The 24,467-nt window shown below is 48.2% G+C and overlaps 1 protein-coding gene across 1 annotated transcript; it reads left to right on the forward strand.

Annotated features, from left to right (window-relative positions):
- Positions 1-8,029, forward strand: PRDM14 (PR/SET domain 14). The gene is made up of 6 exons (XM_088520345.1): positions 1-451; positions 561-718; positions 891-1,161; positions 2,601-2,803; positions 4,392-4,493; positions 7,802-8,029. The coding sequence occupies exons 1-6, from the start codon at positions 1-3 to the stop codon at positions 8,027-8,029; spliced, it is 1,413 nt and encodes a 470-aa protein (XP_088376471.1).
- Positions 8,030-24,467: the final 16,438 nt, after the last annotated feature.

A 24,467-nucleotide genomic window follows, 5' to 3' on the forward strand; every position in this document is an offset into this window, starting at 1 on the left:
ATGTCGCTGTCGCTGTCGCTGCCGCTGCCGGGCCCCGCGGAGGGCGGCGAGGCGCTGGGGCTGAGCCCGCCGGGCCTCCCCGCTTACTACCCGCCCTTCCTGCCGCCCGCGCCCTACTTGGAGGCGCCCGCCGAGCTCTTCCCGCCGCTGGGCGCCCTCCTGGCCGCCTCGCCGCCCCTGGCGCCCTTGGGCTTCGCGGCCGCCGCGCCGAGCCGGCCCGCGGAGCCCGCGGAGCCCGCGGAGCCGCCCGGCGCCGGCCCGCGCCGCCGCTACCACTTCAGCGCGGCCGAGCTGCACGCGGCGCTGTACGGGGCGCTGCGCGGCGCGGCCGCGGGCCGCCTGCACGCGCTGTCCGGCCTGCGCCTGCCCCCGCGCAGCCCGGGCCCGCCGGGCGCCGCCGGCCCCGCGCCCGCGGAGCTGCTCGACGGCGACGCGCTGCAGCTGCCCGCAGGTAGGGACCGTCCTCCCGCGCTCACCCGCTTCCCCGCGCCCCGTTACCCCCTCGGCCCGGCCCGGGAGCGCTGCCCCGCGCTGAGCGCTCCCCGCGCGCCGCTCCGCAGGGCTGGCCGTGCTGCGCGCCGCCTGCGGGGACGTGTCCCAGCTCGGCGTGTTCTGCACGGAGCCCATCGCCAAGGGCGTGCGCTTCGGGCCCTTCCGCGGCAAGGTGGTGAACACCAGCGAGATCAAGACGTACGACGACAACTCCCTCATGTGGGAGGTAGGGACCCCCCGGCCTCGGCGGGCGCGAGGGTCCCTGCGCCCGCCGAAATGCCGCGGAGATCTCGTCCGTTTGGCCGCCCCTCGCCCCCAGCCTCGGGGTTGGGGTCAGTGCAAGTGGGAGCCCTCGGGAAGGGCTCAGAGCTGACCCGTTTCTCGCCTCTGCTTCCCAGATCTTCGAATACGGGCGCCTGAGCCACTTCATAGACGGCAGGGGAGCTGCCGGCAACTGGATGTCCCTGGTGAACTGCGCCCGCTTCCCCGAGGAGCAGAACCTGACGGCTATCCAGTGCCAGGGCCAGATCTTCTACGAGAGCTGCAAGGAAATCCTCCCGAAGCAGGAGCTGCTCGTGTGGTACGGGGACTGCTACGTGCAGTTCCTGGGCATCCCCATCAGCCTGAAGGGCATGCCCGACGGGAAGAAACCCCCGCAGCAAGCCGAAGGTGAGAAATAAATCCCCAGGAGGGTCTTCTGACGCCAAGACCCCTGTCTGGCCATGATTAGACTCTCACTAGGGCACCTGCCAGTGCTTTAAAAGACCCTCCCGTTCACTTACTCACCCAGCCATCCCAAAAGAGCATCCCAAAAGAGCAGCTTCCCCTCGGCACCGGGAGGCTGGATCAAAACCTGCACCCAGGGCTGCTGCCAGCCCTGAGCGAAGCTCCCCTTTGAGCCTGGCACCCGTCTCTGCGGTTTGCTCCTCGTTTTCGTTTGCTTTGGGAGTTAAAAGCGGTAATTCGATGACTGTAAAACATCTGGCGCTGCCTGACAGCGCCCTGGGGAGCAGCAGAGCGGGCGGCCGCTCCGTCCCGCTCCGCGGCAGCCCTTCCTCCAGGCAGCCCTGTTCGGGGAGGAAAGAAAGAGGCTTCGGGGCATTCCTGGCTTGATCTCGTTTTAATTGTGCCTGGCTATGGCATCTTTCCTGCAATTAATGCTCTCAGCAAACGGGGAGCCTGAAATTATTCCAGTCCTGTAATGCCGATGCTGCTTGCAGAGGACGTGCTGTGTTCTCGCTCTGGGAGCACTGTCCTTAGATAGAAAGTGTGACATTCGTAGAAGTAAAACTTGCGTACGAAGAAAATGGAATTGTGCAAATGCAGGGAAGGCTGGAGCTGTCAAGGAATGTGTTTGTGAAGTGCAGCAGTAAGAGAGAAAGGAGAATTTAGCAAAACTCTAAATGGAGAATTTGGAGACGCTGTTTTAAGGTGCCTGGTCCAGATGATAGCTGGTTAGTTGCTGATTTCACTTTTAAGGCTTAGAGCCAAAGTGCTGTGTAGTATTAACGGTAGAAAAGGTTGTTTAGGTATTTGCAAAATTACCTAAGTAAGTTGTTTCCAAATTCAGTGGTTAAGAATTGAAACACAAAAGAAAACCAAAAAAAAATTTTTGTTCTACAGTTAGTTTGAAAATCTTAGAAAAGATATGCAAAGCCATTTTTTCCCTTTTTGAAGGTAAAACTTTCAGACAATAGAGAAAATAAATATCTACTGTTGTTTCTGTTTGGTTCCTCCAACCTTTCGTGTTGCAGGCGTTGGAGCAGTTTTTCCCGTATGTTCCCTCCCTGTTAGGGAAATGCAAGGCTGGAATCCTTGCATATATGCTGAAGTTAGTGGCCAAACACAATAATTTCGTTAGCCTGGGGACTCTTGTGCCTCCTCTCCTGTTAGACAGAAATGTGGAGGCAAACAGGGCACCGTGTTTGCTTAGCAGATCCTCCCTGGTTTTGTTAAACTGCCCTGCCAGATCCCCTTAATGCCGTTAGCCCTCTGGAGCCCGGCAGCTTTCCGTGGAGCGCCAGCTCGGAAAGAGGGTCGGGTTCAGGATTGCCACCTTCCCGCTGTGGTGTAACGGGGAGATGGGCCCTTTCCCTTGTGCTGTGCAGAGGCCGGGGAGAGCTACAAGTGCGAGAGGTGCGGCAAGGTCTTTGCCTACAAGTACTACCGGGACAAGCACCTGAAGTACACCCGCTGCGTGGACCAGGGCGACAGGAAATTCCCGTGCCACCTCTGCAGCCGGTCCTTTGAGAAGCGGGACAGGCTCAGGATCCACATTCTCCACGTCCACGAAAAGCACCGACCTCACAAGGTAAGCCCGCTTCCCGGGGGTCTTGCTTTTCCGGAGTAATTAATTGCCCTTAATTACCTTATTTTGGCAAAGGTTAAGATGCTGGTGCTTTTCCCCTGCTTCTTCCCACTCTGGTTTCCTTGGCACTTCGGGAAAGTGTAGAGGAAGAATTCTGCCTCTAAAGGAAGAATTTGTCTTAAGCCGCTGAGTTTAGTGAAAGGAATTAATGAATTTACACTAACTAACTGACCCTGCAGTGCTGGTGAGAGTTTGAAAGAGGAATGACCTGAGGGGAAATCCTCGTCTGCTCGGGAAACCCCTCCTTGTGCGGAGGGAGCAGAGGACCCGTGCGGCAAGGATGCTGCAGCTGGCTCCGACAGATCCCAGAAGCAGCTTAACTTGCCTCAGCGGAGCCAGCGCACATTTCTCCGGGATTTCTGGATGGTGCCCTGTGTTTTTCAGTGCTTTTTCCCCGGATCTATTTGAGTTTGAATGAGAGCGGCGCGTGCAGAGCCCAGCTGGACCTCGGGGTTGCCTGGGCTCGGGTCCCCCTGCCCTCTCACACAATTAAATCATTCCTGAAAATCTTCCAAATATCCATCTTATAATTTGCACTGGAATCACGTGAATTGGTCAGGAAAGGTGTTCGAAATAAGTTGGCAATACTGCTATGTCAGGCTGTCACCTTGATCCGGCAGTAGAGATTTTAAATGCCATTCTGTAGAACATGAAGTTTGAAATGTGTTGTGTTTTTCTCTTTTTTTCTCTCTTTCCTTCTGTCTTCCATAGAGAATTTATTTTGAAATGAGTACAAAAAATAATTTAAAACAACAAGAAGAGAAACTTTTTCTGAATAGATGCGGCATTTGAATGAGAACAGATGAATGCAAAAAAAATCAGTCGTGGCTTAGTTTAGTTCAGACTTATGAGGGAGGATTTCTTTCAAGAGAGTTGCAGGAGGAAAATGATTTATGGCCTCATGCAGATTTCCCTCAAGTCAGTGCAAGTCTCTCCTATGACTCCAGCACCCTTGGAACTGGGTTTTATTGCAACCCGGGGCAGGCAGCACCTGCTGAGGTGCCTGTTCCGTCGGAAGATGAAGTGGTGCATCTTGCACTGACCCACGGGGAGGCGTTTCGGGAATATCCAGCTGTAGACAAAATGATGTGACTGACCATTTCTGAAAAATGAGAATTGTCTTGAGGTCCCCTTTAAAATTTCTATTAGTTAAAAAAAAAAAAAGATTGTTTTAGTTGTTGAGTAAAAATATTAACTTGTTTACATTGTTGCATTTTGAAGAAAGATGATGATATTGAAGGACAGATTTTGATGAAATGATTTTGAACTATACGCAAAAAAATTAAAAAAGTTTTGAATTTTTGAACAATTTTCCTTTTTTAAAATCTTTCTTAAAATGCATTAGCATTAAGTCGGTTAAATAAATTGCTATTTAAATTACTCATGTGTCTGTATATGAAAATATGTAGTTAAATATTTGCACCCATCCTACCATTTTATTAGTTGTGCTGTCATATGCTTCCTGTTAACTTTTAGTATTTTCTTTATATATATATATATATATATATATATAAAAATCTGTTTTTTTCAGTGCTCAGTGTGTGGGAAGAGCTTTTCTCAGTCCTCCAGCCTGAACAAGCACATGAGGGTTCACTCCGGGGAGCGCCCCTACAAGTGTGTCTACTGCAACAAGGTAGGGGACGACGCGGCCCCGGCGGGTGCCCGGCCTGGCGCTCTTGCCCGTGCTCTGCTGCGCTGCACCCGGGGCTGGTGGCCTTTTTCTTGCTCCTGTTAATTTTCCTTTTCTGGATCAAGCGCTCCAGAGCAGGGGCCACAAAATGGGACTCACCTTGCAGTCGTGGAGCAGTTTATGTGCATGATGCTGCAATAGCAGATCCCTCTAGGGCATGTCACACTTGGGAGCAGGGTCTGGTGGCTCTGGTAGATCTTTCATGGGTGAGATTTTATTTAGCTGTTCTCAGGCTGCAGGATGAGGTTATCCTAAGGCATAGCAAGGATAAAAATGTCCTCTGCCTAACCAGTATGCTGCAGTTCAACTTACAGCAAAGCGTTTTTCCCAGACTGTAATGGAAGTCGGGGTAGCAGCCAGAGCAATTTTATGGGGTCTGCAAGTGGTAAGGGAGTCCTAAAGATCTTTTGCAGGAAGAGGGAAATCATGGGCTGTTCTATCGCATCTTTGCTGAAATCTCATTTAGAGGATTTTTTCCCAAGGCACAGGAGGGTTTTGCTGCTGGAGAGAGGGGAGAGAGAAAAGGCTGCAAGGTCTGACTAAAGGAAGAGTAGAGTACAGTGGAGGGGGGAGATGAAATCCAGGAGGATGGAGACACACTGGATTTCCTGGATCATTTCTGACACCTGAACTCCAAGCCAATATATGTGACCATGAGAGTTTTTAACATTCCGATTAAAAACTGGAAGGGAGGAACCTGCACTACCTTTCCCCAGCATGCACGAAATACAGGGCTAACTAGGACAGTTAGGACAGTAGCTAACTAGGACTTGCCTTGTTCTTGGACACTTGTTGGTGTCTCTGCTCAGAAGCCCTTCCGTGAGCACCGTGTAACTGCACAGGCTCGTGCAGCCGAGGGTCACAACAGTGGAGTGTGCTAACCCCGCTCCTTCCCCGCGCTGGAGCGCGCTAACCCCGCTCCTTCCCCGCGCTGGAGCGCGCTAACCCCGCTCCTTCCCCTCATGGGAGCGCGCTAACCCCGCTCCTTCCCCACGCTGGAGCGCGCTAACCCCGCTCCTTCCCCACGCTGGCGTGCGCTAACCCCGCTCCTTCCCCGCGCTGGAGCGCGCTAACCCCGCTCCTTCCCCAGGCTGGAGCGCGCTAACCCCGCTCCTTCCCCTCATGGGAGCGCGCTAACCCCGCTCCTTCCCCACGCTGGAGCGCGCTAACCCCGCTCCTTCCCCAGGCTGGAGCGCGCTAACCCCGCTCCTTCCCCTCATGGGAGCGCGCTAACCCCGCTCCTTCCCCACGCTGGAGCGCGCTAACCCCGCTCCTTCCCCTCATGGGAGCGCGCTAACCCCGCTCCTTCCCCACGCTGGAGCGCGCTAACCCCGCTCCTTCCCCTCATGGGAGCGCGCTAACCCCGCTCCTTCCCCGCGCTGGAGCGCGCTAACCCCGCTCCTTCCCCTCATGGGAGCGCGCTAACCCCGCTCCTTCCCCAGGCTGGAGCGCGCTAACCCCGCTCCTTCCCCTCATGGGAGCGCGCTAACCCCGCTCCTTCCCCACGCTGGAGCGCGCTAACCCCGCTCCTTCCCCTCATGGGAGCGCGCTAACCCCGCTCCTTCCCCACGCTGGAGCGCGCTAACCCCGCTCCTTCCCCTCATGGGAGCGCGCTAACCCCGCTCCTTCCCCTCATGGGAGCGCGCTAACCCCGCTCCTTCCCCACGCTGGAGCGCGCTAACCCCGCTCCTTCCCCTCATGGGAGCGCGCTAACCCCGCTCCTTCCCCGCGCTGGAGCGCGCTAACCCCGCTCCTTCCCCAGGCTGGAGCGCGCTAACCCCGCTCCTTCCCCACGCTGGAGCGCGCTAACCCCGCTCCTTCCCCTCATGGGAGCGCGCTAACCCCGCTCCTTCCCCTCATGGGAGCGCGCTAACCCCGCTCCTTCCCCACGCTGGAGCGCGCTAACCCCGCTCCTTCCCCTCATGGGAGCGCGCTAACCCCGCTCCTTCCCCGCGCTGGAGCGCGCTAACCCCGCTCCTTCCCCAGGCTGGAGCGCGCTAACCCCGCTCCTTCCCCACGCTGGAGCGCGCTAACCCCGCTCCTTCCCCTCATGGGAGCGCGCTAACCCCGCTCCTTCCCCACGCTGGCGTGCGCTAACCCCGCTCCTTCCCCTCATGGGAGCGCGCTAACCCCGCTCCTTCCCCGCGCTGGAGCGCGCTAACCCCGCTCCTTCCCCTCATGGGAGCGCGCTAACCCCGCTCCTTCCCCACACTGGCGTGCGCTAACCCCGCTCCTTCCCCTCATGGGAGCGCGCTAACCCTGCTCCTTCCCCGCGCTGGAGCGCGCTAACCCCGCTCCTTCCCCAGGCTGGAGCGCGCTAACCCCGCTCCTTCCCCGCGCTGGAGCGCGCTAACCCCGCTCCTTCCCCAGGCTGGAGCGCGCTAACCCCGCTCCTTCCCCTCATGGGAGCGCGCTAACCCCGCTCCTTCCCCACGCTGGCGTGCGCTAACCCCGCTCCTTCCCCTCATGGGAGCACGCTAACCCCGCTCCTTCCCCACGCTGGCGTGCGCTAACCCCGCTCCTTCCCCACGCTGGAGCGCGCTAACCCCGCTCCTTCCCCTCATGGGAGCGCGCTAACCCCGCTCCTTCCCCTCATGGGAGCGCGCTAACCCCGCTCCTTCCCCACGCTGGAGCGCGCTAACCCCGCTCCTTCCCCTCATGGGAGCGCGCTAACCCCGCTCCTTCCCCTCGCTGGAGCGCGCTAACCCCGCTCCTTCCCCACGCTGGAGCGCGCTAACCCTGCTCCTTCCCCTCATGGGAGCGCGCTAACCCCATTCCTTCCCCGCGCTGGAGCACGCTAACCCCGCTCCTTCCCCGCGCTGGAGCGCGCTAACCCCGCTCCTTCCCCACGCTGGAGCGCGCTAACCCCGCTCCTTCCCCTCATGGGAGCGCGCTAACCCCGCTCCTTCCCCAGGCTGGAGCGCGCTAACCCCGCTCCTTCCCCTCATGGGAGCGCGCTAACCCCGCTCCTTCCCCTCATGGGAGCACGCTAACCCCACTCCTTCCCCTCATGGGAGCGCGCTAACCCCGCTCCTTCCCCGCGCTGGAGCGCGCTAACCCCGCTCCTTCCCCAGGCTGGAGCGTGCTAACCCCGCTCCTTCCCCACGCTGGAGCGCGCTAACCCCGCTCCTTCCCCTCATGGGAGCGCGCTAACCCCGCTCCTTCCCCACGCTGGAGCGCGCTAACCCCGCTCCTTCCCCGCGCTGGAGCGTGCTAACCCCGCTCCTTCCCCGCGTGCGGTGCCGTTGCAGGCGTTCACGGCCTCGAGCATCCTGCGCACCCACATCCGGCAGCACTCGGGAGAGAAGCCCTTCAAGTGCAAGCACTGCGGCAAGGCATTCGCCTCGCACGCAGCCCACGACAGCCACGTGCGGCGCACGCACAGCCGCGACAAGGGCTGCGCCTGCGCCGTGTGCGGGCAGCTCTTCCCGCAGCCCGACGAGCTCCGCTTCCACATGCAGTTCCACGGCGCCCGCTAGCCTCGCGGCAGCTCCGCACGCGCTCCGGCCGACCCGGAGATGTCCCCTTCGCTGCGAGGCCTGGCGGGGAGGCTGGGCTCCTCCGTCTCCTCCTCTCCGCTCTGTGCAGGATGCCCGTCCCAGTGGCGCTCCTGAAGGCCCTTGGAAATCAGCTGTTTCGCAGCTCTGCAGGAACAAAGGTTTGGGAATGAACCCTGTGGCACCGCTGTGGAGAAAGCAGGGGGAAAAAGCCTTCCCTCTTGCTAAGGTGCAACCTGAGCGTAGCAGAGACAGGCCCAGGACATGGCAGCCCCCCAGCTCTCTGTGCACCAGGTCCCCCCTCCAACCTGCGGGCACTGCTCAGCCTGCGAGGGAGGACTGCAGGGTTTCACCCTCCACTTCCCGCTGTTCGTGCAGCCAAGTCAGGACCAATTTGTGTGCTTTTTTATGTTAATTTTAATGTGTTTATTTATTTATTTTTTTTTTTAGAAAAAAAAAAGTTTATAAAAAGCCATTTGCTCTATTGAAAGAGCTATTCGTTTAGCTATGGATGAGAAGTTCTACTGTAGGATATTTTCCTTGAAAGTTCAGGTTCGGTTCCTTCTTTTGCTTTCTATTCTCATGTTGGAGAACATCCTCCTCATCCATACCAACCACCTTTGACTAAGCTTCTATGCATATGGCAATGGATAAAATCATTTCACTGTGGAAACTGAGGTGTTTGAACTTGAAGAATTCTAGAATTCTTAGCAAAATAACATTGGCGGGTCGAGCACCCACGCGCAGGGGGCTGTGCCTGTGTGTGGAGCTTCCCCTGTTAACGGGGCTGTGGGTTGCATCCCGGGGGACAACGGGAGCCCTGTCTGGAGCCTTGTTAGTTAACCCCGCTAGTTTGATGTCACTGGGAGGATGAAGCTCTTTTTGGATATCCTGCGTCGGTTAGGACTAACTAGGACTTTGCACATAGGTACAGGAGATGGAATTTATTTTGTGTCTACCAACCTTAACATTTTTACTTTAAATACAGCGTAGACACTGCAACTAGAAGAATGTTACTTGCACATTTTATTATGTCCTGTAGATAGTATATCTATAAATATGTATATTGATTTGCACTAATTTCTCACTGTTTTTCTGTGCATTGATGTTGATTTGTTCTCATTATTCTCTTGGTTTAAAAACTTGAATATTTATAAAACCACTTACTTGTAAGGGAAATGCTGAGGCCCAGCACTAAGAAGTAGGGTGTGAAACAAATTCAGTGTTAATATTGTACATACATATCGACTTGATATGTTTGTACAATATCCCATAGGTGGGCTGAAGATCAATGCTTTGTTATGAATGTTCTGAATATTCTAATACCAAAGAGTCTTGCAATACAGAAAGCAGCATTTTGTCCACATTGAGAGCCTAGCCCAGTGAGGGCCTGCCTCTATGGAGGGCTTTCTTCCCAAGCACCCAAAACCCCAGCCAGAAGAAATGTGAATTCTGCATGCCGGTTCAGTAAATCAGGATTTGGTGAAATCATCACCTACTTAGCAATAAAGTAAATATTCTGGCTAGGAATGGAAGTACTATGAAAAATAAACCCACAGTCAGCCTCATACATAGGCTGTATCTCATTGCTTCTGGTGAGTGACGGTCATTTAAGTGGTGCCTTTTCATTTGTCATGTTCTTAGCTGTGTGTTTTTTTCTGCATCAGGGACTCTCAAATACCTCATACAAAATATTGGTGCTCTCCTGCAGTACTGTGTTGCCGAACTGTCTATAAAAAAAGTGTGAAGGATTTTACTTGTACTCATGGTTGTGGTTATGCTATGGTTACTTGTTTATCTTGCCTGTTATTAAGCCTGTATATCCGAATGTTTTATGTAGATATATTAAGACTGTTACTTTGAAATTCATGCAAAGAACAAAATAAATACATAAATTATTTGAGGCTCTAGCAAACACTAATGGACTATAGACTTTTTTTTTTATGGCACTGCCAGCCCGTGGGAGGGAGGCAGCGAGGGAGCAGGACGACTTTACCCTCCTGTGAGGGAAACGCGGCAATTGCCAGCGCAAACATACTGATGCTCTTGTTGGACAGGATTTAGGAGAGATTAGGTTTAGATTAGGGGCTGCCTCTGTGTCTCCCACCCTGTTTGCATCCCAGGAGCTGCTCTTTTCCTGATCCGGCTCAGATGGGATAGGGGTTTTCCCGTCCTTACTCTTGAACATCATGAAACCTGCAGCCCTGCGTGCCCCAGCAGCACGTGCACCGTGGCAGTCCAGACAGCAGTGCTCCATATGCAATGTGTTTCTTGCACCGCCTGGCTTAAGTGATGGTTTTAGCACTGCTTGCCCGGTTTTTGTCCGGCTTTCTCCTAAACGTGATTAAAAAGGGTTCTGCCAGCAGGAGCAGTGAGGCAAGTCATGGGAATGAGCGAGCCCCCTGGGAAACTGATTTAAGGGCTTTGCATCTTCTGCACGAGGGTATTTTAAATGCTGGATGGAAAGTGATCTAGGTGGAAAGCGGAGGGTGACGGCCATGGGTGGCTTTGCCGGGGAGGCAGGATGCGCGTGTGCAGCTCCTGCAAAGCCCCGCGGTGAATGACAATGGTGAGACACAAACAAAAGGGGAGTCCCAAAGCCCAGGCTGGCAAGTGCAAGGGAACAAAGGCCGCTCCAGGGACATCTGCCGCCTCCGGCTGCAGCTCCCAGCCCCCAGCCCCGCTGTGGGCCAGAGGGAGGTGGTTAAACACGGAGGGAAGCGCGAGGCAGCCAGGAGCTTAGCGGGGTAAAGCTAACGCCACAAGCAAATATTGATTAGAGTTGGGCTGCTCGCTGACCACGGGAGACGCTCCAGGCGCCCCGTCTCTTACGTGCCTATTGCATGCTCTGGGGTTGGTGTTTCTCCTACAAGCTCAGGCACCACCACCTTTACTTCTGTCCTTCCTGCTGCTCCTTTTATTCCTTGCTGCGATTTCTTCCTCTCTGTGGCTCTCCTTAGCTCACAGGCCGCAGGGCCTCAGCCGGGTGCCAGGAGAGGTGGCAGGAGATGCATGCCCTGCATTCTGCCCTTCTTCTCTGCTTTGGACTTGTGTAAAATCCTGACATACAGATTTTCAGTAACTCCCTGTGGATTTGGTGTGTTCAAGTCAAGCTTTGACTCGAACTTCCCAGGCGAAAGCCCTTCCTGGAAAGCAAATCTCTTTGAGGTGTCCCAGGTTGGGCATTGACGTTGGAGGTATCTCAGAGCGCTTACTTTAAGAAAGCCCTGTGGTACCTTGGCCCATGGCGCAGCAGGACCAGCCTCTCCATCTCCATCTCCTGGTTGCTGCATGTCAGGTGTGCTCTCCTTATGGGGACTGCCCTGCAAACCAGTTTTTAGTTGCCCGGCAGCAGTGGAAAGCTAATCTGAAACTCATGGGATGGGCCTCAGGCTCGCCAGTGTAATAAAGAGAATACTGGGCAGTCACACAAGCCTTGCTACGCTCAGTCTGCAGAATAGCAGTGAGAAAAACCCAGTTTCTAGTGGAGTCTCCGTCCCTGCAGCATTCAAAAAATGTGTAGATGAGGCACTTACTTAGGTACCTGGCTTAGCCTGGTGGCACTTCAGGACGCAGTTTAGCAGGCCCAGTGAGGGGCCGCCAGCTCTGCGCGCTGGGAGGGCGCCATGCCGGGCAGGCCAGCCCTGCGGATGTGGTGTCCATCGCCGGTGCTCCCGGCGGGAGTCTTGCTTTCCCACCAGCTTGACCCGCAGGCTCTCTAAGTGACCGCGGCCGGGGCCCACGGCAGCCCCGCGGCGGCAGGCGCTGACCACGCGCCACGGGATCACCTGCATCGATTCTCTAATGGCCGCCAAGGTGGAGCGAGAGGCTCTTCCACAGCGAGCCCTCGCCAAGCTCTTAGTTGACAGGGATCATAAACACCCCATTAAAGGTTTCATTCAATAGCAATCTTTACTAAAGTAAATGGACAACAGCAGCGTGCTACCCCCATCCCCCCCAGTCCCTAATGCACGAGCCATTACAGAGCAGGAAGGCAGCACGCGAGGAACATCTATTTCTGCAGTATCAGTTTCAACAAAGCTCCCCAATGGCTCTTTTAATGAAAAGTGGATTTCTGCTCACAGGGACGTGAGGCCCCCAAGGAAGGCAGCAATACCCAGACTTTTCTGGAGTCCATGTGACTCGCCTGTGAGCATGAAGACTGCACGAGACAGGCAAAACCTCCTGTGGGAGCTTTTCTTGCCCTGCTCTCTTGGTGTCTCTAGAGCTGCCTTCTCCAACACTTCCTTCTCCATGGGGGCAGCAGGGAGAAGCTGTGGGCTGAAGCTGGGGGGACCAAGACTGACCTGCACTGGGTGTCTTTGCTCCATAGCACAAGGTGAAGCTAAGTCAGCCTTCTGCTCACTAGGATGAGCTTTCTCTTGACTTGTGTGGACCTGTAGTCAAGGGTGGCGTGGAGTCACGCAGGGATATTAGCGTGCTTAGCACACTAGACTTGCACTTAATTCTTGCACTTCCCCCTCAGTTTCTTACACAGGGGGATCCCCTGCCCAAAATGTTACTCTAGCACATACAGAAAATAAACTCAGCATGAAAACCACGTCACCAGAAGGGAAAGTTCCTGGCAGGGAGACATCTGATTATTTGCAGAAATTATGCTCAAATTAGAAAGTGTGTTGAATTTTGAGTAGCTGGCTGTGTCTGTGGAGATGGGCTAACTGATCCAGTTTTGACACGGGTAGTTTTGTAACTGTAAGACATGAGCCACAGGGCTCGGCATGACAAAAACATTCCTGTTTTATGGCTTTGATTGATTTAGTCTCATGGGGGCTGTTTTGGCTGGAATGTTATTATGACAAAAAGGTTCTGCAAGAGAACTAAGGGATAACAGTTGTTCTCGTGACTGAGAGAAAATCATGTAATTTGGGGAAAATTCAGAGGAAGGAGGAATTTAAAAAAATACTGACTGAAACTGAAAGAGTGACTGATGATACTTAAAGCTTCCCAAAATTCCATGTAATATTTTTTTAGATGGAATGCCTCTTTTTTCTCTTAGTAATGGCAGCAATAAGAAAATCAGAATTATTATCATTATTTTTTTGAGTTTTCTGTTTGCTCTTTCTTATTCTAACAGTGGTAGGACTTATCAATTTTGGAGAAATAAGAGCTCTGTGTAAAATATAGCAATGGTCAAAGAAGATGCATGTTGTGATGACACAGGTTCATGTTTTTAACTATTGTCATAGGAAAAGAAAAAAAAAACTTATTTCCATAATAGTCATGGCAGAAGATATTAAACTTGCACATAATCCTAAAGTTACTACTATAGTAGGTGGGTTAAAAGCAAAATGAAATATTTTGGATTATGAGATTCCTATTTGCTTCTGTTTTATGCAATCATAAGGTTATATTGGTAACCATCCCAATATTACTATCCTTACACTTCACTAACTGTAAGTTAGTGCATTTTTCCATGCACTGAGTAAATGAATATTTTCCACACACACCACACAATGTTAATGACCATTTGTTTTCTATTTGTGTGCATGGATATTCACATATGTGTTTGTGTATATGTAGGTATGCCCATGCATGTGCATAATATCTATTAAAAATCCTGTAGCAAAGGAGGAATGTTCTTTTGAAAATCAAACATACTAACTAAATACTCATGTAAAGGGATTGTAGAACTAATAATTAAGCACTCTGCTGTGTTTCTCCTTTGGATGACATTAAATTGCAATACGTACTGAGTTTGCTGGAGCTTCTTTTAAATAAATGCCATGACTTCAAAAGTTGGCCCTCAGCATCAGCAATTTGTTTCCCAGTGCCGCCCGGGTGGAGGATGAGCAGATGACTTTACGACAGTGGCAGATGGCAGTTGCTCTCCTTGTCCTGCCACTGACCGCTACTGCTACGTTCCCCCTGGGTCCGGGTAAAGTAGCAGTTTTTCTTTTTTTCCAGTCCTTTTCTTAGAGCTGATATTTGGTACCTCCTGCATTTCTTACCTTCCGTGGACCTTTCTGTAATTTGAAACAGGGGACAGTTTCCCAGCCAGCCAAAGGGCACTTTGAAGAGGCTGCGATTTTAGCATCTGCTTTTGCGGAAGCTGCTTTTCTTTGCAGTGTTACTATATTGGTATTGATCCACGCTGGGGAGGTTCGTATTTGTCAAGCTTTCCAAGACATATTTTCGAAGACTTCTACAAGAGAGAGTAATCAAAGGTCAACCCCACAAATAGTTATGACAGGAAGGCAAAGGGGAGATTTACAGCCATTAGAAGCTCGTCAGGATTTTAACTTTGGGAATTTAATTGGTGCTGTAATTCCAGCAAAATCTGGCCCTACTGCTGTTTGGTCACTCGGAAAGAGTTAAGGCCCAATGGCCAGTTCAGCACAGCCATTGAAGAGGGACAGACAAACATCCTCTGCCTCTCCTTAAACCTTATGTATGTAAAGTCCAAAAAAAAAAAAAAATGCTGTTGTTGGCCTCTCTTTGCTTGCAGCCAGGTCCCTTCCTCAGTTAGCAATTCCGGGGGATTCAGAAGCATTGTAGGTCGCTTATATACATATCAATTCCCAGAGGCCTTTAAAAAAGAGCTCTTAACCTGCTATTGTAACTATTCTAATGTGAGGCTGCCGCCCAGGAATCCCTCCCTCCTACCTTTCACCTTGCAGAGGAGAGCGGTAAACTTGCTTTAACTTCGCCGCCAAATTCTGCACTGCCCTCATTTCTTTTTGTCATTACTTGCAGGGCAGGGAGTCTGAAAAATAAAATAAAATAAAATAAAATAAAATAAAATAAAATAAAATAAAATAAAATAAAATAAAATAACATAACATAACATAACATAACATAACATAACATAAAATAACATAACATAACATAAAATAAAATAAAATAAAATAAAATAAAATAAAATAAAATAAAATAAAACAAAACAAAACACCTGGTTTGGAGAATAATGTATGTCTGGAAAAAAAAAAAGGCAAAGGTTGTATAACTTCAGTCTGTTTTCCCCTTGCTAAACCTGGAATTTAAAAGAGTCAGTGCTTAAAAAGCAGTCATATCTGTTAACTGCTTTCAGAGAAGTAAACAAGGTCTTTTAACACTATTCATCACCTTAAGGACCGTGCTCTTCACAGCCAGTTTCACAGGGTTGGGATTATTTTGCTTAAACCTGCATGTATTTTAGATTTATTTTTTCTTTCCCTAAACAGATATAGCAACAACCTACTGCAAGCTTCCACCCAGTTCTATATCCATATATCTAGATATAATATATAGATATTTATCTCTCAGTTATTCCTTTCGGGAAAAGGAAATACTTAGTCGTGACAGAAGCATTAAAAATCTGGGCAGAAAATCCGGTTCACGGATTTGTGTTTCAAAAACAAAGCTGCAAGAGAAAGAAAAAGGGAAAAAAAGGGAACGGGAAGAGAGAGAGAAAGAGAGAAAGAGAGAAAGAGAGAAAGAGAGAAAGAGAGAAGAGAGAGAGAGAGAGAGAGAGAGAGAGAGAGAAAGAAAGAAAGAAAGAAAGAAAGAAAGAAAGAAAGAAAGAAAGAAAGAAAGAAAGAAAGAAAGAAAGAAAGAGAAAGAAAGAAAGTCTTCTTTTGTATTTCACATGCACAGTTACTGCTAAAATATTCAATTAACCTAATACTACAAATGAAAATTAGTCAGATTTTGCCTTTGTGACTGATGATTTTGAGGAATATGATTCCCACCGGGACTTAACTAACTGCAGTAAGAAACAAAAAGGCATGTCTTTTCTGACACACTTTTAGTATCAGCAAAATGCATGAGCTTTTCTGATCACCGCTTTCAGATCTCCAGCATGCATCTGCCACTGAGCCTTCTCCTCCGGCTTAGAGAATTTTCCATTACTTAGGCACCCTTTCTGATTCTGGGAGGAAGTCAGATGCCTGCATAAATGACTAAATATATCCCAATAGGAAAAAGTGACTTCCCAAATTTTTGCTGGAGAGCAGGAAGGTAGATGCCATAGAAATAGCTGAGACTCACTGGCATGATGCATTTGGGGCACACGGTTTTCATACTGCAGCTCAAGGCTAGTGATCAGCTCCGCTCGGGCCAAGACGGCATCAATGTTTGTACGTGAAGAAGTATTGTATGGATGATAATAAAACCCTGGTAGGAGACTTGTCCAGCTGATTGATGGGGAAAGGTGGTGAAATCTGATTTATCAATAAACGTCACTCCGAATTAACAAAGCTGATGGATAGGAATGTAGCCAGGAGGAATGCTAATTTGTCTATGAACTAGTTTCCTCCCTTCCTTCTAGGGGGGTTTATTGCCTGCACTAATAGGGTCTTGGGTCTTTTCCTGATAGATGCCTGAATGTCAGGCTGCAGATTTAAAGATAATAATGACAATGACTCTGATAATGGCCGGCTCCTCAGCCCCGAGTTGCCCGGGGGGCTGCCTGAAAGCGTCCTGGCCCAGGCGGGCGCAGCACTTTCCTCCCTTCCTGCTGTGAGATTATCTCCACCCTCAGGAGTTTAACCTGTTGCGAGGGTCAGCCCTCTCCGACCGCTCTCTTCTGACACCAGAATTGACATGTAAAGGTATTTTAAAACGTCCCTATTGATTTCCCTACAATGGGTCCTTTGCAGCCCAATGACTCCAGGGCTGGTTGCTCAGGCCTGGTGGGGCTCGGCTCGCCAGCACCCCTGGGGCTCCCTGCTGCCCAGGGGCACATGGTGCCTACGATCTGGGGCAACACAGACTTCTTCCAAGCCTCTTCCTCCCTGCCACCTTCTCCAGTGCGCTGTGGCAGCAGCCAAGCCAAGGTGGACGTCTGAAACAGTCAGGGAGGTGTTGGAGCTGTTTCAGTGACCTTGTGCTACTCCTTGATGGCTCTGCTAAAACAGGGTCTTCTCAAAGCAGTAAAAATATAGCAAGGCTGGTGGAGACTGCCAGAAGCTTGGGAAACCTCTAGTAGTTATATCTTAGTACCCTGATGTGGTATCAGTTCATGATGTTTGTTCTTAAACCTTCTAAAGGACCTTTGTAAAGCTACATGAGGATAGCAATCCTGATTTTATCCAGTGGGGGGAAAAATGAAAAAATACAAAAGAAAAAAAAAAAGAGAGAGAGAGACACATGCAGACCTTTTGAATGATTTTCTCTGTGCTGCAGAGACCGATGCTGGGCATAGAGCCGAAGTCTGTATTGATAGAACTCTCTAATAATATGAGCTCTGGATCTGAGTGCCATGGTTACTATACTGTGAAACACAAGTAAATACCTCCCACCAACTCTCCCAGTTTTCTCTCTTTCCCCACTCCATAATGTAGCTTCCAAAGGAAGGGCCTTGTGCGTGTGGCCTGGATGGAGCTGCAGCCCACACTGACAGTGGTATAGGCCGACTGGGCCGGCCACAGCTTTGTGTGCTGCAGAACACATCGTTTCTCCTGGTATATGGGAAAAAGCAATAGGAGAGCACCACTGTACAACTAAGCTACCCTAAACTTCAGCGCCTCGGTAACAGATCAGCATGTGTGTACTCATCATTTAGCATTTCTGCTTTGGCTGAATCCAGCAATTAGAAGTTCCCTCCTGAATGTTCTTGAACGGTGACTTAGTGCCTCAGGTTTTTGTCTTTGTCCTGCTGCATTTATCTGTTTGATGTGCTCTGTTCAGTTCCTTTTGGCTTTCCAAGGGTAGAGTTTGCATTTACATGCCTGTTGATGACTTTTTCTGGACCACTGCATATATGCCCATGTAACCATGCTCAAGAACTCATCTAAAATAAAACTTTAATACCTGTTCCTCCATTAGTACTTGTCACTAGATGGATCTAGGACTCTAATACCTGTTCAAGATGTCCCAGGCAGATCCTCATGGGTTGATTTTCTTACGCTTTTTTAATAAAATCACTGTCTGTAGGCCTTTTGGTATTCTTGGAAATGCCTTTTCCTGCATGGCTGAATTGCCTTTTGTGCAGACCTTCTCCATGGAGATGAACCCTTTTGTTATTTTAAATGGTGGACAAATTGGCACAACTTTGTACCTACTTAAAACTTTCAAGATTATAATTAGCACATATATGGGAACAGATCTAAGACATACATGTTGTTTAGAAGAAAGACTGACGTCTGAATTGCTTGATTAGAAATCTACTATCTCCTACACCATTTGCAGTTTTCTAAAATTTATGTTCAGATGCCGGTCATAGCTCTGATTTCTTCAGTAGCTTTCAGTAACGGTTCCCCTTCGTATGCGGCTCATACTCCAGGACCTGCTGGGAAGGCAGGTAAGTAAACATTATCCATTGCAAAGCTGTTCCCATGAGAGGCGTTTTTCTGTGCCTCAGCCACTGGTGAGAGAACAGCCTGAGTTAGAAAGGCCCTGCCTCTCCTCTCAGTGCTCGTACTAGGCCCAGGCTGCAGCATAACCATTTAGCTGCTATTGCTTTATATATTTCGGATGTAAAAAGGTGACAAGTAGACCAAAATCAATCAAAGATGAACATTTGGCATTCCAGCCGAACCTGGTCTATATTTCAGTCACCTCAATACTACAGCACTTCCTGCTGAACGCACACACACAAGCTACAAGACTTCCCAGAGGTGTGTGCATTTGTGTGGAGTTTTTCTGCAGAAGAAATGGCTGTTTTAGGGGACACTAATTAGGGGACCTAATATATTATGCTCTGATATTATTACTATTTCCCTTTTTCTTGCTCCTGATGATTGTTTTGGTCCTTTATTCTCTTGTGTGTAAATATATACGTGTTCATTTAGAAAGCCAGGCTGAGGCAAGGAGACTGAAAAAATGTCAAAACTGAAATTAAATGTTTTTTTTTTTCAGTATTGCAGTCCAGATCTGCACAAAATGCATGATGAACCCATCATGCCCACTTGGTATAAAAACCTAAACCTGCAATTAACAGCACGACAAACCACACATAATATGTGCCTGAAGAGCTTATCTGAAGTTAAGCCTGAAGTGAAGTATAGATAGTGCTTTCCCTTATATTTTGCAGTGTGTAAGATTTACTTGGTTAAATAGGTTCTTTGAGAGCTGTCAAAAGAGGCTGATAAAGGAAATCCCATAAGGATAAAGGGTTTTCTAAGTTCTATTATTTGGAGACTCCAGGAGGAGCTAACTGGTGGTCTTTTTATGTTTGTATTCAGGGTTCAGAGGTTCTTTTGACTTGATTGTAGATTTGGCTATTTCTCATCAATAAACTGTTACAGAGTCCCTGCTATACTTTCCCCAGATGTCTGCAAATGGGAAAAGAAGGGAAGGGAAGGGAAGGGAAGGAAAGGAGAAAGGAAAGGGGGAAAGGAAAGGGAAAAGAAAAGGAAAGAAAAGGAAAGGAAAGAAAAGAGAAAAGAAAAGAAAAAGAAAAGAAAAGAAAAAAGAAAAGAAAAGAAAAGAAAAGAAAAGAAAAGAAAAGAAAAGAAAAGAAAAAAGAAAAGAAAAAAGAAAAGAAAAAAGAAAAGAAAACCTAAGAGCTGTAAGGAACATTTGCTCTTTCTCGTATGAAGGCTTCTTGCTAGCAATTGATTTTTTGACTTTTTAATGCTTTTTAACATGAACATACCCCACTACATTTCAGACTTTAAAAAGAAAGAACATAGATAATTGACATCTGTAAGTATATCTGTGTGCAGCATATATGCCTTTTTCAGTGAGTCTATTGAACATACCTCTTCTAAGAAGTGTGACACTCCTCGAAAGGAGTGTGACCTTGAGATGTTTTTGTTTTAGTAAACTCAGGCTGGTTAGGAAGCTTTCATTAATGTCCTAGAGTGAAAGCTATAGCTAAAGCCCTTGGGATAACAGGAATGGAGGAACTCTCTTGCTTTCTGGACACTGCAATACATTTGTTAAAAATGTGTAAGCGTGATGTATCTTAGCCTGGTTATTTCATTTGTTTTTTGGATGATATCATGCTAACCAGATCTTTCTTTCTTGTTTTTTTATTTTGTTATTTTTTTTTTAAATCTCATCCACTCTCATACACATACATTTCTTAGAATAATATCTTCGTATAACATAGGGAAAATAAAAGGAAGAAAAATGACCGCCCACCTCAAAATCAGAATCATAAGATTCTGAACAGCAAGTAAGCAGATGTTAGTTTACACTGATGACAGTTCCAGTTTTGCAATCATTCTTTTCTTTTTCTTTTCTTTTCTTTTCTTTTCTTTTCTTTTCTTTTCTTTTCTTTTCTTTTCTTTTCTTTTCTTTTCTTTTCTTTTCTTTTCTTTTCTTTTCTTTTCTTTTCTTTTCTTTTCTTTTCTTTTCTTTTCTTTTCTTTTCTTTTCTTTTCTTTTCTTTTCTTTTCTCAGGAAGACCTCAGGGCTCAGTCCTTCAGGGCATGGCTACCAAAGCAAGTAACGTCAGAAGGTGGTGGGCACCAGCCTTATGGTGGTGTTAGCAGAAAGGGAGCATCCTTTCAAATAGACATATGAACAGAAGAGAAAAAGATACTGAAACAGCCTTTCAATAAGTGAGGCTGGGGAAGAAGTCTTTGTATGCCTTGACTCTATATTGTCCTCTGTCCTTGCTAGAGCCAGCTGTGCTCACCACAGAGTACTCTGCCTTCTTGCTGGCAGTAAAACCTGATTGCTCTTTCAGTGCTGTCTGCAGGCTGCATTGCTGTTTGTGTTGCTGTTTGTGTTCTCTGATGGTTATCATCTGGCTTGCATGTTTCTGAGTAGCATTCAAGCAATAGGAAAGGGAGAGGGGCAGGTAATGAAAGAAAGGACAAGCAGAAGGTATTGGTTGCCACCTGAGGATCTGTGAAAATGAGACTGGGTTTTATAGGCACATTATCAGAGCAAGGTAAAGGTCAAAGGAGTAATGAGGGCTGGGGAGGAAACAGAAGACAATGTGAGAAGGAGGACAAGAAAGGAGGAGGAAAGGGATGAGGGGAAGACTTGACACAGTAACTGAATGAGATGGGTTAGAGAGTTAACAGGTATTATGTCTTGGCTCCCAAAGTTCTTTACTGTAACTAAGGCAGTAAAGCAGCAATGGAAAAGTGTCTGCAGAGCAATCCACTCTTCTACAAGCTGTTAATGATAAGACAACCTCTGGTTACCTTACTTCTCAATGTCTCTTGGTGATGAGTGGTGAAAGTTTGTTAGACCTATTCTTCCCATCTAAGCCAGGGCACCATGGTTGCTCCAAGTGCAAGGGGATATTCTCCGCAGCTTGTGGAGGACCAATGCAGGCCCTGCCTGTCTTGAGGGACAGGAGCCCCTGCCCTTCTCTTGCTTTTCTGACACGTGCTGGTGTGCATCTGTATGCAGAGGGCTCCCTGGCACGGCCAGGCCTGCTGTGGGACAGCAGCTCTGCGACTCTTGTTGCTTTTGTGCAATCAGCTCGAGTGATCTTTCCTTTCTCTTCATGTTTGACCTCATTTTGAAGACCACACAAATCTGCTTAGTGTGATTTAATGAGTGAAAGGATTATTGAAAGCTGCTTAAATGCTTATCTTAACCAGTGAAATGTACCTCCCTTTCCTGTGTGCCAGCCGTGGGAGAACAGCCAGACAGAGCAACATAAGCACACCTCCTTCCTTGGGTATTTTGCTAGGGGTGACAAGGCAGGATGGGAGTGAGGTTTGAGACTGTCTATACTACAAAATTGTGTCTGTTGTGGCAAATCTAGTTTAAAATGTTCCTTACTGAGGCCACACATTCCTGCCTTCCTACTGCCCTCTCTACCCTCATGAGAGGCTCTTTTCTAACCAAAACCACTTCAGCCACTGATGTCTGGACAACCTCCCAGGGCAGAGGGAAAAACAAGCAGTCCTTCACCAGCAGAGCAGGAGGAAAGCCTGGGGAACTTCTTAAGTGGTCTTTGCTGCTTTAAACCTATCTCTCATGGAACTACACCTATCTAGGTACCATGGCTCTTCAGTCTCCTTTTGGCTGAAATCTATGTCTGTAGCCTGTGCTGGCAAAGTCATGGCTAGCAGGTAGCTAGGACTTGGGAAGAGGTTGTCATTTCTCCCACACACTGCAGGTGTTCTGCTTGCATGGAGTTGGGCAGAGTGCTTCAGCATGGCCTGTGGCTCTGGATTTATAGAAAGACACAGAAAGATGCACAGGGGTGTATCTTGTCACACAAACACTTCCCTCCTAAATCCTGGTGTTTGGTCACCAAGACCAGGGTGGTACACTCCTCACAAGCTACTTCCAGGGTAATGTGACTCAAAATCTCATAGAAAAATCTTTGTAAATTCCTGTTACTTTTGCAAATAAGTTAACACAGAGCTATTATCCAGGAAAAATGGCACTTTTACAGTTAGCTTTTCATCTATAAGAATCACTTCAGAAGCATTTTCTATTGCTTAACAGAAACACATCTAAAATAGCCATCATTGGTATGGTACTGTGCTTGTAAGCAGGGAACAAGAGTCCTATCATAGAATCATTATGGTTGGAAAAGACCTTCAATATCATCAAGTCCACTATGCAGCAGGTCAGGATGTACTGTGTGAAGGTGTTGAAGACAATTCAAATTGGGATTTGGCTGAGGCACATTATGCATTAATATCTTATTTATTTGTGGGTAAATCTCACACGGATAACAAATGAGCCTTTCTGTATCTCATACGTCCTTTTCTGTCCCCAGCGACAACAGGATATCTCCTGAATAGGTGCTGCAAAATGACTTGTGGGACAACATTGGAGAACAATGTTAATATAAGACAAAAAAAAAAAAAAAAAGAAAAAGAAAACCCAGCTTCTTCGGTAGTACGTGATTGACCTCACACCCCTAGCACGATGCTGGATTCAGAAACTGCAAGTGCACATGCAGAGGCATTTTGCATATGGAGGATATGTTCAAAACCAGATTTGCTTGCAGTGTACATCTTCTCTTCATGAGCCAAAACCTCACCTGCACCGTCTGCAGCTTTCTTTCAAGATACCCATTACACAGGTACTGCTCTGGTCTCATCCTGTTATGATGACAAAGAATTCTGGACATTTTTAAAAATTATTTGTCATACCCTGATTGTGATATACTAGGACCAAAACTTCAGAGAAATGAGCCAAAATAGTTTTACTAGTAGCACTCCAGCAATTAAAGCATTTTTTTTTCCTAAAGCTTCCTGTTTAGTGCTAGAAAAAAGTGGCTGATTCCTTATCAGTAACATGACCAAATGTGATAAAAGCCCACTTTGCTCATGCTTTGTTTTCCAAACACCTCACCTGATTCGTTTAGAAGTAGCATCTCTAATGGGAAGATCCTAAGAAAGAAATGTCATCCACCACCTGGAATGCTGCATGTGAAGGCAGCAAACAGCAGGCCCTGCCAAGCTCAGGAGACAACCCTGCCCTGTAGACATGGCCATCAGTCCTTGCCACAGCACCATTAAGAGTCCTTGATACCCACAACCTCCCAGGCAATGTGTTGTATAGAGAATTGTGGTTTGTTGTCAGTGCCCTGCAAAAGCATAATGGAGGTACTTGTTACTGCAGGCTATTTAAAAAGGCAGATATTAATGAAAAAAGGCCACTCACATGATCAGAAAACAAAAACAAACAAAAGCAGAGAAACCAGGAATGACATTTAATTATAATTCCCTTGAATTCTCCACTGGCTATTCTAGCTGTGCAGCTCCTCTCTTGAAGGTATTTTTAGTACATTACCACAGTTTGGGGATCTGTTATTCAGAAACTTTTATCTAGAAGTAACTTTCTAGAGAATACATGGTGGATAACTAGCAGAAGAAACAATCCTCAGTCTCAGTCTTTTTTTTTTTTTTTTTTTTTTTTTTTGCCATCCACCTGCCTCCAACCTGCTTGCCTCTCCCAAATCCCACAGATGCAAGCCAGAAGTAGTTTGCGTGAATGCACTGATCACAGTACCTTTCACCATCTTAGTGCACTGTACACCATACCTTTCACTGTCTCTGCTAGTACCTGAAGAGCTAGTTGCTACAAGGGGAGGATGAGAAAAAGGGGTTTATTTATTTATTTATTTTCTTCCTAGAAATTGAAGAAAACTGGTGAACTGAAGAAGCTCCAATGAAACAACTGGGAAAAAAAAAAAAGCTATGATTTTTATAACAACAGGTATAACAGCAGGCACAAGTACCTGAATATGCAGTCTATGCTCAGTCTATACTGACTTTTGGAGACCTTTGAATGTCATCTTCACTTTTAATGCTTCTGTGAGAAAATAAACTTCTTTTAGGTCTAATGTACACTAGAAACTAAAATACACATGGTGGTGGCAGCGGCCAGCGACTGAGTGGGAAAGTGAGATCCTGGAAGTGGAGCAGTCTGACACATTTCACAGCTGCTCTGGACTTGCTGACGTCTCTGCCAGGACACTTAGATAGTGTCAAGGAGGCAGAAAAGAAAGAAAAAAGGGAGAAGAGGGAGTGTAGTGACAGAATCTGGGGCAGGGGAGTTGGGTTCAAGGAAGCACAGCCACCTCCCCACTCTCTTCTAGGCACCCA

The sequence above is a fragment of the Tinamus guttatus genome, unplaced genomic scaffold (genome assembly GCF_059628265.1).
Source record: "Tinamus guttatus ecotype Peru unplaced genomic scaffold, ASM5962826v1 Tinamus_guttatus_pri_ptg000086l, whole genome shotgun sequence".
Classification (NCBI taxonomy): Eukaryota; Metazoa; Chordata; class Aves; order Tinamiformes; family Tinamidae; genus Tinamus; species Tinamus guttatus.

Coding starts and splice junctions, on each gene's coding strand:
- PRDM14 (XM_088520345.1), top strand. CDS start 1: ATGTCGCTGTCGCTGTCGCTGCCGCTGCCGGGCCCCGCGGAGGGCGGC. Junction 1,162..2,600: donor ACCCCCGCAGCAAGCCGAAG/GTGAGAAATAAA, acceptor TGTGCTGTGCAG/AGGCCGGGGAGAGCTACAAG. Junction 4,494..7,801: donor AGTGTGTCTACTGCAACAAG/GTAGGGGACGAC, acceptor GTGCCGTTGCAG/GCGTTCACGGCCTCGAGCAT.